We start from the raw sequence: 15,369 nt of genomic DNA on the forward strand, positions 1-15,369 counted from the left end.
TTGACATTGACTTAGATTTATAAATTTCTGAGAATTTGAGGGGTTTTTTTAAATCTATATAATGAAAGATTGGAAAAAATCTTCAGTAAAAGTCTGCCCTGGCTTTGATGCAATGTATGATAATATTTCAGTCAAGAAATTCAGAATAGCAGCCATATGCATCTGTATGTGAATCTATAAGGAAATCCATGGATAATGGAGGTATTCTGAGACAGAACAGGTAAGATAGTGAAAAGTTTTCCTTTGATGGCCTCAGATGAAAATTACCAGAAATCGAGCGCAAAAAATCCTAGTTGTGCACTTGACAGCAAATGACCTTGTAGTGAGGTCTGTGTGGAGCCCATATAACACAAAATGTCCGCGACGTCCTTCTTCGTCGGACTGACTTAAGGACATGACTCTTGGCTCGCACCCTGCATGTTTCCATACTGCTCTGTGATTGACCAGTCGGCATGTTTTGAAACCGTCATACCCACATGACCCCAGAGCACCCTCTGATTGGCTCCCAGCTTCCTTTACATCAGGAAGTGCTCATATAGAACAACATGCAGATGCATGTAGAGACATTTCTGTGTGTATATATATATGTGAGTGTAGAACTGTGTAGAAATATATATTCATTTATACATAGATACACTTTATGTGTATAAATACATGTGTATTTATATATGTGTATATATTGCACATTATATATTATATATATACACACATATATATAAATATAGTAAGGAAATAAGGATCATAAAGAAAGGCCGAAAAGGTTTCCCAAAACCCCGCCACAAACCAGAAGAACCAGCCAATGGGTTCATAAATCAGACACTTTATTTCGAGGTCAGTTTCAGACAGAGCAGGCGGGTGTCGCGGAGCTCCCCTTGTCCATGGCTGTGGGGAGCTCCCAGCTGCCTGTGAGACCATGGCGCGGTGCAGACTGGGGCTGTGTGTGCTTCCTTGTCCTCAGGTCAAGGGCTACGCAGAAAGCTGCAGAAATCTCCAGCTGAGTGGCTGAGGAGGGAGGGGACAGGAGCGTGCCAGGGTCTAGCTGTGTCCCTGTCTGGGCCTGAGGCTGTGAAAAATAGGACAATATGTACAAACAATGGGAGCAGCCGCCCTCGGTCACCATGGGCAACCCCTGCCCAGGGCTCTCCCAGCCTCAGGCCAAGGCTGTCAGTCCCACTTCTCCAGGACGGGAGACACCTGTCCTGGGGTGGCCATGTCACCAACCCCACCACCAGCCTGCTGCCCACTGTGACATGGCCACCACATTGCTGGGCTGGTGCCAGGAGCAGATAGCTCAAAAATGGCACCGGCCAGGTATTATTTTGATTCCTTATCTGTATGTTGATGTCCTTGTAGAAAGTCGCAAATCTCTCCGGCTGAGTGGCTGAGGACAGGGGTGCGCCATGGTCCGGTGGCGTCCTCTTCGGGGCCTCTGGCGCTAGAAGGCAAAGGAAGAGCAGCCACTAACTGTTGCACCACAGGCAACCCCTGCCTCCCTGCCTGTGGCCCAGCCGTCCCCTTCCCTGCCCTCTTCCCTGTCCTCTCACCTCAGCCTTTGCTCATCCATCAGCTCACCTCAGCCTAGGCTGGCTGACCGCGCAGCCCTTTTTATACCCTCCCTGGGCCAGCCGTGTCACCAACCCTGCTGTGACACGGCCCCTGCCCACGTTCTGCCTGCTGTGACAGAGCCACTATAGAACCAGGGGGAGGGGGGTGCCAGGGGCTGATGGAAGGCCCAGCCCTCGGCTGCCCAGGGAAAAAGGGCTGTTGCTCTTCAGATTTACTCAAACACAGCGGAGCAGATGATAACTCAGGCCTATGAGGAAAATGGCCGACACAGACAGCCCGCTGGTGCTCCTGTCTGTGTGTGGGGACAGCCTCTCGCCCGGGGCTGCGGTCACATCACAGCCCCTCATCGCCCCCAGCCCATCCCACCTCCCCTTGGCCTCCGCCTTGCTGTCAGGGCTGGGGCCCAGCGTGAGGGTGCAGACAAATAAATGTGGTGTCTGAACACTGGGGAGCAATTCAGGTGTTTAACATACTGACCTAGTGCCACTTTGGCTGTCTGAAAGCCTAATATCCGATGAATATACATGAAACTGGCAGAACACGGGACCTGGAAAAAACGCATACCCAGGTGGGGTACACGAAGGCATCTGAAATTGCACTAAATACTTATTTTAATTCCAGCTGTAATGCCTGGAACTCCACTGGCTCCATCTATGGACAGTTAGCTCACACCTGGCTGCACAGAGCAGGATTCAGTCGTCTGAAAACAGGCTCTGCAGCATCACTTTAGGTGTTGTGAGAAGTCTCACCTGACCTGTAGCCGCTACACCAGAACAGGGCAGGCCTGGTATAAATGCTGCCCTGTACTGGTTTGCTCTGCCTAGAGGTCTCGGACACTCCACGAGCTCCCAAATGGCACTGGGTATTTTTCTGTTAGGAACTGAACACTCTCTGTACAGAACAATTCAAGTGCTTAAAGTTAGGTACTTAGTGCACTTCAGATATCCTAGGGTATCTGGCCTGATCCCAGGAGGTCTCCTGTGTCATATATGGCAGCTCTATGGCATAGAGGAGTCAAGAGTCAGGAAGTAAAGTTAAGCTGGAAAAACTGGATGCGGTGTGGGAGAAGAGGTTGTTTTAATCTTTGTCTTTGTTTCTTACTACCTGAGTGTGCTGGTTTTGGCTGGGACAGAGTTAATTTTCTTCTTAGTAGCTAGTATGGGGCTATGTTTTGGATTTGTGCTGGAAACAGTGTTGATAGCACAGAGATGTTTTTGTTATTGCCAAGCAGTGCTTACACAGAGTCAAGGCCTCTTCTGCTTCTCACACAAACCCACCAGCGAGTAGGCTGGGGGTGCACAAGAAGTTAGGAGGGGACACAGCTGGGACAGCTGACCTCAACTGACCAAAGGGATATTCCATACCATATGACGTCATGCTCAGCATGTAAAGCTGGGGGAAGAAGAAGGAAGGGGGGGACGTTTGGAGTGATGGCGTTTGTCTTCCCAATTAACTGTTATGTGTGATGGAGCCCTGCTTTCCTGGAGATGGCTGAACACCTGCCTGCTGAGGGGAAGTGGTGAATGAATTCCTTGTGTTTCTTTGCTTGTGCACGTGTCTTTTGCTTTACCTATTAAACTGTCTTTATCTCAACCCACGATTTTTCTCACTTTTCTGATTTTTGTCCCAACGCGGGGGGAGTGAGCGCGTGGCTGTGTGGTGCTTAGTTGCCAGCTGGGGTTAAACCATGACACCAAGTCTATTTTAATTTGTAATACATTATTTTTCCCTAAGTTGAGTCTGTTTTGCCTGTGATGGTCATTGGCAAATGATGTCCCTGTCTTTATCTCAACCCATGAGCTTTTGCATCTTATTTCCTGCCCCTGTCCTGTTTTGGAGGGCGTGTGGTTCAAGACACAGACTTGTACTGTATGTTATACTTGCATTTAAATGCAACATAATATACTCCACTGGTGGCCAATCCATGGAATGTAAGAACATGCCATAACTAATAACTAATAGTACTAGGACTGTATTTTAAGTGGTAGAAGCCGCTTGGTTGCTGCTGTTGTTCAACCTCAGCTGATGCCCTTATCACTTTAAAAAGACATAGGCATAGAAATAAATACGTTTTATACTTTCTCACTGTTGCTATTCTTACCTTCTTCCTCCACTGATGTTATCATCATGTGAGGTCTAACTTTGATAGTTATCTCCAAAAGCCCTTTTCACTTTACTGTCTATTATGTGCTAGTCCTACACCTGTGGTGCTATATAAATGCTAATAATACATCAATATGCTCATTCTTTATAAGTTCTGTAAGTGGAATTCCATCTGGTTTGTATATGTCAAGTGAGATGTTGGTGTGAAAAGTCCTTGCTGTTCAGAATTTGTGATGGCTTATGAGCAGTTGGGAAATGACAGAAAAAAAAATCACAGAACTGGACGTGCTTATCATTTGAACAAAGACATCCAGCCGTATGCTTAAGACAGTGGCTGTGACTGGTGCAGAATACCCAAGTGGTGTAATTCTTCTCTAGTCTCTGAGAAGCCTTAGTGAAGTAATTAGGACATTAACCAGTCTTTTCAGCTGTTTCTGAATATTTTCAGCTCAACCTAGTGTATTTAAGAAAGCACTGCCATTTCTTTCACAAAATGTATCTACTTTGGACTCTTGGGAGTGAGTGGTAGGAACCCAGAGCATGTCCAGGGTCCCAGAAAAGCTTTCCTGTCTTCAGCCAGATAACTGGTCTCAGATGGGCAGGTCCTCAGTTCCAGAAAGATCGGTCTTGGCTTTCACATAGCCATGCAGGAATTCACCAGCAGGGAGTGATGTGCAGGGCCAGGGTAAGTTTGTACAAAATATGATGATTCTATGATTCTATGAAAATATCTTGACCATTCCCTGGGCTGAAGTTGTGTCCTTTCCCATGAGATACTGATGGATTTGGCTGAATTAAACTAGGAAAACTTGATCTTAAGAACCTTGTAATCCAAAATGTAAAAAGCTAGAGAATATAGGAGATAATTTTGCAACTTTTCCCAGTTGCAAATTGGATGACGTCTGGAAGTGTCCCCATTGGCTAATCTAAATTGTATTCTGAGCTGCTCTAAGTATTCATCACTTGCCAAGGATTAATGTAACCATGGATTACAAAGGGGAGCAATTCAGTGCTTCACTGGTAAAGAGAAAACAAGTTTTCCCTTCCTCCGTTTCATCTCTTGGCCACTTCCACTGGAACAAATACTGATTGTGATTAAGCCTAAAACAGGAGCTTTCAAAACCAGAAAGTCCTGATAATTAACAGAAATTGGCCTTTAAAATAGCACTTATGGATTGCTTGGTGCACAGTCTAGATGTGTATTTGTTACAGAGATACACATACAGATACATACAAGCTGTCTTGTGGGGTGAGACTAAGAAATGGAAGTGTTTTATTGCACTCAGAAAATCATATCATCATCATCCAGGGATTAAGGCCGGTTAGGCAGAACGAGAGCTGAGAAACACAGAAGCCAGGGGCAGCCCTGGGGCTGAGGGTGGGAGGAGGAGGAGGAGGAGAGGGGGGAGGAGGAGGAGGAAGGCGGCTGCTTGCCTGCCCTCCTCGCAGCCTGCAAAGCTGCCGGCCACCGGTGCCCGTATGGCCAGGAGCAAGGCCACCCTCCACACATGGCTGGCCTGCCCCGGGCTGCTGGGCTGTTTCTTGCTGGGCTTTGTTGCAGGTGAGTACAGAGACGCAGCGGCTCAGCCCGCAGCCTTTGCCCTCTGCAGATACTTACGTGCAACCCCTGTTGCGATTAACTCCCCATCAGGGAGCTTTTACTGCTTTTTAGGGACGTTATAAGATACTCATCCCGCTGTTTTTCTAAGAGGTTGTTCTTTCTAGCAATTTTGGTCTTTAGGGAGTGAGGAATATAATGGCTGCGCGCTTCAGCCCAAGACAAGCCCTGGTGAGTTGACAGCTTCCCGTAACGGGCAGTCAGATGTTCAAAGAGGAGAGATTAATTGAAGAGTTTGAGACTTCTGTGACTGCAAAACCTCCAGGATTATTTTTTTATTTGTATTTCCTGATTTTTACTGAAGATCTATTTAAATGCTCCTATTCAGTTGCTATTTTAGAAATTTTGGGCAGAATGTAGAGGAGGAGGAGTTTTGACTGACAGCCAAGAGTGGAGTTGCTGAATTTTTCATCATGTACAATGACCTTTACTAGAACATTATATTCTTTTCTGCAGTCACTTGCGGCATTTGATTTTAAGTCTAAAATTGCATGTCTGCATCTGTCCTTTTTGAACTTGTGTTGTAGCACGCACCTAAGGCTAAAGCATGAAAGAAAAATCCATGAGGGCTATTAGATATAAAAACCAATGGTTTGATTTAGGAGATCCCTGAGCTGCAAATTTCTGGTGCTTGTGCTATTCTTATACATTTCCCTGAACATCATCTTTTGGCCATGCTCCAAAACAGGATACTGGGCAAGATGGACCTTTGGTCTGATCTAGTATCACTGTTACGTTCAGAGTGTTACTACAATTGCATTTAAGTCTAACAGGTCATATATATTGTACATGTTACAGCACATATGCTTGGCTTTATTACGACAATTTTCCCAGTTTGGGATTTTCTAGCTATAATAATAAAAGGATTTGGGTTTTTTTTAAAGACAAATTCATATAGTTGATATACTCTCTCCTTTCAGATTTATGGCTACTGAAAAATCTTTAACTTTTTAAAACTGACTTGGGTCACAGTTAACTTTATTCCTTTAATTATTAAATAGACTAACCTCACCCTTCCCCAAATCTGTAACTATTATAATGCTGGCAGGGTGGCTGTTGAGTCCTAGACCTTCATTTTAAATATGCTTATACACATATTTTTAAATATATGTATAAATTAAATAAGGAGATTTAATCATGAGTATCAGGAGTTCAATCCTCACACTGCGAACAGTTAATTGAGAATTTAAACTATAGTTTAAAATGAATGAGAGGTGAATCTGCCTTAAAAAGGGGACTGTATTTACCAGAGATTTAGAGTGTGCTCGTTTAATTATGTCACTTTTTTGGCAATTCAGTCAATGAAGTATATTTTACTTTTGTGCTTCACTTTATGTTTGAGCCAGCAAACACTGACAGAGGGTGCTCTAAGCCCTGTTCATCCTTGTGGTTTTAATGAGACTGTTCAGTACTTCAGGTTGCACATGGGCTCAAATATGTGAGGACTGGGGTTCTTGCTAAGTAGGAAGCTTTTCAAATGTGTTTCAGGATGGTTTACAAAACCAACCGAAAAAACTCCCAACTCTTCAGATGTCTATCAAAATGTGCGACAGAAACTTGTGGCTGAAATGAAAGCAGAAAACATCAAGCAATTCCTTCGGTAAGCCCTGTGCATCTTGGTTTTTGAATAATTTTATCAGTCACAAAAGCCAGAAATTGGTAACGTCAGCTCCAAGGAAGAGCCTCTGAAAGCAGAGCTGTTAAGATGCTTTGGAAGTATTTGGTTTGTACAGAATGTCTGGGGGAAGGAGAAGGGAGAGACTCACAACCCTTCTGTTCCTCCCCTCCCCATTTTTGAAGTTACCTTTTTGGAGTGGTTGTGCTGTTAAGTGTACTTCCCTCAAGCTGCATTACTGCCAGTGCTTATCATGCTTTTTTATTATGATTTTCCATAGTCTTGATTTAATGCAATATAAGTGTCTGGTTTTTCCTCACAAGTGTCTGAAGCTCTAACATCAGATAACTTTGCTTTCTCTCAGACTGAGATGATTTTACTGTACTTGGGATACACTGATTGCTGTTAATTACATTTGATTGATACTCTGTCCAGTGTCTCCTTAAACTTTCAGTTTGAGCAGCTAGTCTAAGTAGAAAATGAATATATTAAAAAAGTAGCATTAAAAATACTACAAAGTTTGTATGGTACTGAGTTGCATGTATACTTACAACTTGATAATTCCTTTACTGTGGGCGTATCGGATAATGTGCTGTTAATTGGGTGCTTGAGATCCCATTATACCCTGTCTTCTGTTTCAGAAGATGAAGGGCCTTGTCCATGCACAGTGTACGTGTATGGTTGGTTAAGTCTTGCATGATGTAATTTTATTAAATATACTTTTTTGCATCCTAGTGCATCCGTGCAGTTCTTTCAAAACTTCTAAAATGCTAGGGATATAGAAATACTCTCTTGTCTTGCTGTGTATTCCACTGGAAATGAAAAAAAAAAAAAAAATCATTATTGTGCATATTTATCTCTTCTACAGAGGAACAAATATATTCACACAAAAAGTAAACAAATATAATCTTTGGTTATGTTGATATTCAGCATGTAAGTCAGCAGCTGCATCATAAACATCACAGGATTACTGACAAATTTGATTTCTGTACATTTATTCTAAAAGCAAAAGGTTTCATTTCTAGTATCAATTAGGTTTTTAAGTCTATAGGCCTTATCTTATTTTGTATTTGTTGCTCTCAGTAGATTGGAGAGTTCCTGAAGATTATGTTTGAGTGAGAGTCTAGGCAACATAGAGATTGATGACAGCATGAAATAGCTCTGCAATTACGCTAAGGTTTCTTGGCCATAGGGTATTAATGGTATCTGGTTTGTCTGCTTGCTTTGATGATGGGCCAAACACTTCATATTGGTTTTTTTTTTCACTAAATTCAAATCAAAAGCAGCAACTGCAGAAAAATTATATTAATACACTATCCAAAAAGTTTCTTAAAAGCATAAAAAAATGTGAACTTGATGAGAATTTTGATCGATAGTTTTTCAGACTACTAAATCTGCTTTTATCAAGTGGGGAGAACAAACTATGAGTCTCAGAAAATGCAGACACTTTGACCTTAGCATTGAATCACAGCTCTGGAAAGAATGAAACTGGAAGTGAAAAATTGAAAAAAGGCATCATATGTTGTTCAGTATATTTTTCCTTATGGCATATGTGGTATTTAAACTACTGTACTCAAGGAATTAAAAGGTACTTAAAATACTCTAGAGGATTAAAGTGCAAGAAGAAGACAGGCAACAAGCTTTGGCAAAGATTGCTTCCAGACCTCGGTGCATAGCCGCACAGTTTAAAGAGAGGGAAAGATAACAGCAGAGAACAGAAGGTTGTGGTCTACTCAGAGAATGTAGATGCATTCAAATCCAGGGGGCCAGGTGGCATTCACATGAAAGACCTGGATGTTACGATGGCAAGGCTGCTGTCTATGAGAAGTTCTGGTGATGGAAAGAGGTCCCTGGTGGCTGAAAAAGGCTGATGTTGTGCCCATTTTTAAGCAAGGCAAGAAGGACAGCCTGGGGGGACTGTGGGCTGGTCACCTTCACTTCAGTCCCTGGAAGGGTGACCAGACATCCTTCTGGAATCTGTTTCCAAACACATGAAGGACACAAAGATAGTTAGGAACAGTCAGCATTTATTTACTATTTGTTTATGTGATCAGCATGATCGCCTTCTGTAAGGAAATGACTGGCTGCGTGGAAGAGTGGAGACATTACAGTGGCTGTAACATCCTTGACTTTAAGAAGGCTTTGGACATCATCTCCCGCAACATTCGCATTTGGAAGCTGAGGGACAGCATATTGAAGAACAAGCCATTACATGGGTTGAAAATAGTCTGAACTGACAGGTTGAAGTGGTACTAATAATGGTATTTGGTACCACTAGTTAATGGTAATTAATGGTATCTGACATCCGTGGGGCAGCCATTAACAAGTAGCCTGTTGGAAATTTGAAGCTGATGCTTAGTACCCGGCTGACTGATCAGCGTTTACCATTACTCATTTGTTCAGTGGGCCAAACAAATTGTAGACAGATTTGCGTAGGGTAGCCCAGAGGGGCTGGATATTTTTTCTGACTATTTATCACCATTATGTGTTACATCTGATCTGGATGTAAATGTTGTTAAGAAGGCTTTTATTATTCAGGCTTGTGATTAAGAAAAAAAGAACAAATCTGTGCAGATAATTTGACATAATGATTTTTAAGTTAAACTTATTAGTATATGTTATGCCAACAATGTACAAACCCATCATCAGGTACCAGAATTATCTGGAGGGCTCCTTTCTGAATGTGTAGCTTTTCTGGATCTATTTCTGCTCCTCGCATACTGTTCATATTCTTTTGCTGAATGTCTTTGACACTGATTTTCATTGCTTGTGTGTAGATGTGGCTATTTCTGTTATGCAAAGAGAAAGGTTCAGCTGACTTATCTTAAGGCCTCAGGAAAGATCCTCTGCTCTGACTACATTTTGTGCTTATCTTGATGCAGGCTCTGGTAAACAAACAGGTTATACAGCTCAGACTTTATCTAGAAGACCTTACTTTCCATGCATGTGGCTTGAAGATAAGCTTTATACACGCTGATCCTAGTTCACTATTGTGCCTTTCTGCATTTGCTGCTTACTAGTGATTTTCTGTTTTATTCTAGCTCATTTACCAAGTTGCCTCACCTCGCAGGAACTGAACAGAATCTTCTTCTTGCCAAACAAATTCAAGGCCAGTGGAAGGAATTTGGACTGGATTCAGCAGAACTTGTTCATTATGATGTGCTTCTTTCATACCCAAATGAAACACAGCCAAACTACGTCTCAGTAATTGATGATCAAGGGAATGAGGTGATCTTTTTAATGATAAAACTATATTTATGTAAGACTTCTTTAAAGAAACAGTGTCTTCCTCTGTTTTCCCACCCACTCATCCCAGCATGTGCTTTATAATATGATAAAAAATCCAGCTCAAAGGGAACTCATATTTAGGAATGCTTTTCCAGACTGTGCAGCAGAACAGCAGAGTGGCTGAAATCTCAGTGCCTCATACAGTAGAGAGAGGATGTGTGGAGAGGCTGCGATTAACACCAAAAGACTACAAGGTGTAAGAATGGCCATACTGGTTCAGATTAAGGATACATCTAGGCCAATATTCTGTTTCCATAAACAGCCTTAAGTTTATGGAAAGCCTTCCCTTAGCACAGGGAAGTTTAAGAACAAAGAAATGTATTTAAGGGATGTAATTCTTCCAGTGTCTAGCTGTTTTCAGCTCAGGGGTTCTCTCAGCGTGGTGCAATTAGTCTCATTAGACCTCCTTTACAAGTATTTATCCAGTTAGTGACCCTTGTTAGATCTCTCTTCCAAGTACCTATCCAATCTCTGCTTGAACATCTGTACAATCTTTGCTTCCACAACATGCTGAGGTAAGGAATGCCACACAGATACTATCCATTGTATGAAGTACTACCTCCTTTCATTGGCTCTGAACCCGATCCTACTGGCTTCCTATGGTGTCTCCTAAGTCATAACAGTCAGTCTATAGTCACCTTCTCCATTTTGTACACACAGGGGAATAAAGAAGTAGATGTAAAATCTGACAAGGAGCCTGAGCGAGGAGAGGAGAGGGGACTGCTAGAGAAGCATCATAGCACATAGGTAGGAATGAAGAGCCTTGGTAGAAACTAAGGAGTATGTGCTTGGGGATGACATGAGCTTAGATGTGAAAGAATGGAGAAATTCTTCCAGAAACCCCGTAACAGTCTCTCAGCTATAATCTCACAAGGTGAGAAAGAGTGAACATGAACCTTGAGGCGACATGAGTGTTACAGTAGATAGTGATAAAAGGCAGCATGTTTAACTGGAGCGTAACTAGCAAAGAGGTGAAGAAAAGAATAATAATACAGGTGGTAGTAATCACAAAAAATACCTGTGATGGCATGGATGAACTAGGTGTCTTTTTGTTGTCACCATCTCTCGGCAATTTTCAGCTACTTCTTTGCTTAGGTTCAGGCAGTGACTGATGAGCATCTTCTGACAAGTGATCTATCTCTCTATTCATATCTGCATTCTGTTATGAAAATTCAGCTATGTATCCCTAGCTGGTTTTTTTGTTTGAACTTATGCATGCTAGTTAGAATTGTATTTTTTGCTAAGAATTTATGGAAACTAGCATATCATTTGCAATAACCAAGCCTAGTGTACAAACTTGTGCCTGGAGGTAGAGTGTTTGACCAAAGATTTCTGTTATTTATTGATAGATTTTCAATACATCATTGTTTGAACCACCTCCACAGGGCTATGAAAATGTTACTGATATACTACCACCATATAATGCTTTTTCAGCACAAGGAGTGCCAGAGGTAAGAAAAAAAATTATGTAAGAGTATTATTAGCCGAAGTCATATTTTGTGAAAGACTTGCTGGGATAGACTGCTCCAACTTCTCAAAATATTTGTTGTAATGGTTTTAATTAACCATTAGTATAAAAGAGCTCTTAAGGACAGCTAGGCCACATATTGTGCGAAGGTTAGAAGTCTCCTATTACAAAAAAAACTTTCTCAAATTGCTAGAACTCTGAATCACATAATAAGTGAAAAGCTTTTATCTTTATGGAAAATGTTGGATACATCTCAGATTACTCCACATTATTCAATAATATGGAGTGGACTTGCTTAAGTCTTAAGTTGAAGTACCAATATATAAATCAATTTGGAAGACATTTTGGATTAAGTGAACGTCTTCACTTCAAAGGTTACAGAAGTCCCTCATTTAATCTGATAATTCATCATGGAGGAACAAGTCAGGGGCAACATTGCATTGCATAAATGAATGAAATTATATAATAGTGAGTGTTTGTGTATGCAAGGAATACCACTATTTTTTCATGGCTGCAGAAGTTTGTCAGTTTAGCAAAGTACGTTGATTTAGTTTCCAGCCTCAGTTTATAGGGCTGCTGTTAAGTGCAGGATAACATAGAGGGGTCAGCAGTTTGAGCCAAGGCTTCCTACAGAATATTATGGATGTCTTTTGCTGTTGTTTTTATGGCCACTGGATTTCATTTATAGAAATGCAAAATATTACTATATCATACATAGTGCATAGAACTGTGTATTTCTGAAAATAGATATTTTGTTTGTTGAGTGACCAGTTGCCATGAAACTGCTTTTCTCTTCTGTGCAGGCAGATCTGGTATATGTGAATTATGGCCGTACTGAAGATTTTTTTAAGCTGGAGCGTGAAATGGGAATTAATTGTACAGGAAAGATTGTCATTGCCAGATATGGGAAGATCTTCAGAGGAAACAAAGTAAGGGTTGTGTTTTATTTTTTCCTCTGTGGGTCAGACACTGCTCGTGGTAGAGCCGGCAGGAGTTAATGAGGGGCTGTAAGTTGGAACATATGAGCAGAAGGAAGCCTGCAATGTATCCATTGTGACTGCATTCTAAGAATAACTTCCAAAACAATAAAAACAGATGAATGTATTAATCTCCTGAGACTGAGATGACTGCAAACTCCTTAGGCAGTTCTTGCAAGAGATTAGTTTAGGGAACTGAGTAGTTTGTAGAGCCAAGGCTTTTAATACTTTTCATCTATAGAACTGCAGTATTTTGAAGAATTAAGTATTTGACAAGGAGTCTGATGCACAGAGATTGAATAACTAACTCTTCTGACTTTAGACAACAACTCAGACAAAACTGGTGATAGTGGGACAGTGGGGATAGTGGTCAGTTTTTGTGCCTCAGTTTTATGTCCTGTGCTTTATTTCATAGCCGTGAGGTATGACTAAAGGTGTGACACAAATAATGAACATACTGTGTTTCACTGTGGTTTGTTCTTCTGCTGAGTTTGTGGTCATTTTCACTCTTCCACATATACAACTTCTAAAGCTATGTCCCCATGGAAGTAAACTGCAACATTCAGATTTATGACTGCTATTAAAAAAAAAAAAAGGCATTTCTTAAAAGCAAATAATTTCACAGGTTAAAAATGCCATATTAGCAGGAGCCCAAGGGATCATACTTTATTCAGACCCTGCTGACTACTGTGCCCCAGGAGTAGATGCTTATCCAGATGGCTGGAACCTTCCAGGTGGAGGAGCCCAGCGTGGGAATGTGTTAAACCTCAATGGAGCTGGGGACCCTCTAACACCAGGTTATCCTGCAAAAGGTGAGTGAAAGCTCTGTACCCTGGGCCATCAAGTACTTTATAAACTGGTGCTGAAAGTTATTGTGGCACTAGAAATTCATCTATTTTCAGTATAGATGCAAAGAAAAAAGCTGCTTAAAATTATTTTTAGCAGTAGTTAATTTTCCTATTGCAGACTAAGTTCTACCTGTATGTCATTTCAATTGGTTGCTTTTGAGTTAGGCAGGGAAAGTAAATTTTTAGGAAAATCTCTTTGTATGATCCCACCCTTGTAACTCTTAGAAAAGCAGGACATGTAGGTTTACAGACTGTGAAGCAGCAGAAAATGGCTGAGAATTTATAGACATTTTTAAATATCTGTGTTTCTCAACAGGGCCGGTTTAAACTAGATTATAGGCTACCATTAAAGAGGAGGAATAGCTTTGCTTGGAGGTATGTTTCCTTGCTGATCCTAAATTCCAAGCAGAAAAACAGTTTTAAATCCTCTTTACAGGGAGTAAAATTCTGTAGTAAAAATAACAGTCGCCTGGAATCTTTTGAAACTTGGCACCATGTGCTTGTCTTGTCCTTGTAGGCATCCTGAACTCAGTCTGAACTAAGATGCCTACCAGTCCTGTCTGCTGATGGGATGGGAATACAGGGGTGCTTTTGGAAAGCTCACTGGCTTGTGTGACCATTATTGGGGGCATAAGGCAACAACCTACTGAAAAAACAGGATAGATTGTGTGTGCCTGGCCCACCAGATTCAGAGACTGACTGTCTTCAACATAGGTAAATGGATCTGTGGATGTCTTCTGCAGTTTGCCAAGAGGCTGCACAGGGGCTGTCTTTACCTCACACACCAGCTTGGTTATCCCACAGTCAGCTTTGAGGAGATGTAACAATATGGATGGACAGCAAATCTAACCTTGCATCAAATGTGGGGACTTCTCTTACACAGTTGTGCAGTTGCACTATTGGGTTTGTGGTTCTGTCATTACATTTTGGTTTCCTAGAAGCAATATCTAAGAAATGATATAAGAATTAAAAAAATTGATGCATGCTTTTGGCTACTGTGTGGCTGCACTGTTCAAAAGTATTTCCAGTTTGGTGAAAGTTGCTAAGAACACTATAAACTTGACATTTTGTTCTGGTTTCTCAGAGTACACTTTCAGGTATAAAGTTCATGAAGGTGTAGGGATTCCCAAAATCCCAGTTCACCCCATTGGATATCATGATGCAGAAGTATTATTACGGTGAGTATACATCAGTCCTCCTCACCAGAATTCAATATTCACAAATGTGCAGAAAAATTTTTTATACTAAGATGGTAAAATCTGTGCTGTTACTTGTACTTATTGCTCTTTTGTAGTACTGCGTGCTTCAGTAAATGTGGAAAATTCAAAGCAATCTGTTTCTGGCATAATGTTTTTAAGAATTTTGTAAACCCACCTTGTTTTAGATGCAGTAATCATTACGGGAATTTAAGGTTTTAGCCTACTGGTCAACTGCATTTGTCTTGGTTTTCACTTAACAGTGCAATGGGAGGACCCGCAGCTCCAGACAGCAGCTGGAAGGGAAGTCTCAATGTGTCTTATAACATAGGGCCAGGATTTGCAGACAACTCTTCTACAAGGTCTGTTTTAACACTTGTCTATTTATAAAATATTGCAAAAAAAAAAACCTCAACAAGAAAAAGATTGTGAAACACCTAGAGATATTCTGGAGAAATTTACTTCCTTCTCAATGGGCAACAGTTGGTGATAATTATTAGAATTTGAAAATAAATTATCAAAAATATGGTTTTGCTCAGTGTCCCCAGTGTCAATGGACAGACAGACTCAGAGGGTATAGGTCCAGCCCTGTCATTCCAACTTTAATCCTTACTTTAAGATTCAGACATTGTTTCACTGGTCCTTTTCAAAATGGCTATATAGCAATAAGTAGGTGTGTTTTAATACTGT

At 41.3% G+C, this 15,369-nt stretch overlaps 1 protein-coding gene across 3 annotated transcripts in view; it reads left to right on the top strand.

Annotated features, from left to right (window-relative positions):
• The first annotated feature begins 5,148 nt into the window (after positions 1 to 5,148).
• The window catches only part of LOC127028207 (N-acetylated-alpha-linked acidic dipeptidase 2-like), a 34,436-nt gene continuing 24,215 nt past the window's right edge, over positions 5,149 to 15,369 (top strand). The window contains exons 1-8 of one of the 3 annotated variants that reach the window (XM_050913959.1): positions 5,149 to 5,230; positions 6,776 to 6,887; positions 9,944 to 10,130; positions 11,540 to 11,641; positions 12,462 to 12,587; positions 13,261 to 13,447; positions 14,568 to 14,661; positions 14,943 to 15,041. In XM_050913959.1, the coding sequence (XP_050769916.1) occupies positions 5,149 to 5,230; positions 6,776 to 6,887; positions 9,944 to 10,130; positions 11,540 to 11,641; positions 12,462 to 12,587; positions 13,261 to 13,447; positions 14,568 to 14,661; positions 14,943 to 15,041 (989 nt within the window). Of the gene's footprint in view, positions 5,231 to 6,775; positions 6,888 to 9,943; positions 10,131 to 11,539; positions 11,642 to 12,461; positions 12,588 to 13,260; positions 13,448 to 14,567; positions 14,662 to 14,942; positions 15,042 to 15,369 lie in introns of those variants that run through there. The other 2 variants (XM_050913971.1, XM_050913965.1) reach the window with 2 other exon arrangements.

The sequence above is a fragment of the Gymnogyps californianus genome, chromosome 1 (assembly GCF_018139145.2).
Source record: "Gymnogyps californianus isolate 813 chromosome 1, ASM1813914v2, whole genome shotgun sequence".
Taxonomy (NCBI): Eukaryota; Metazoa; Chordata; class Aves; order Accipitriformes; family Cathartidae; genus Gymnogyps; species Gymnogyps californianus.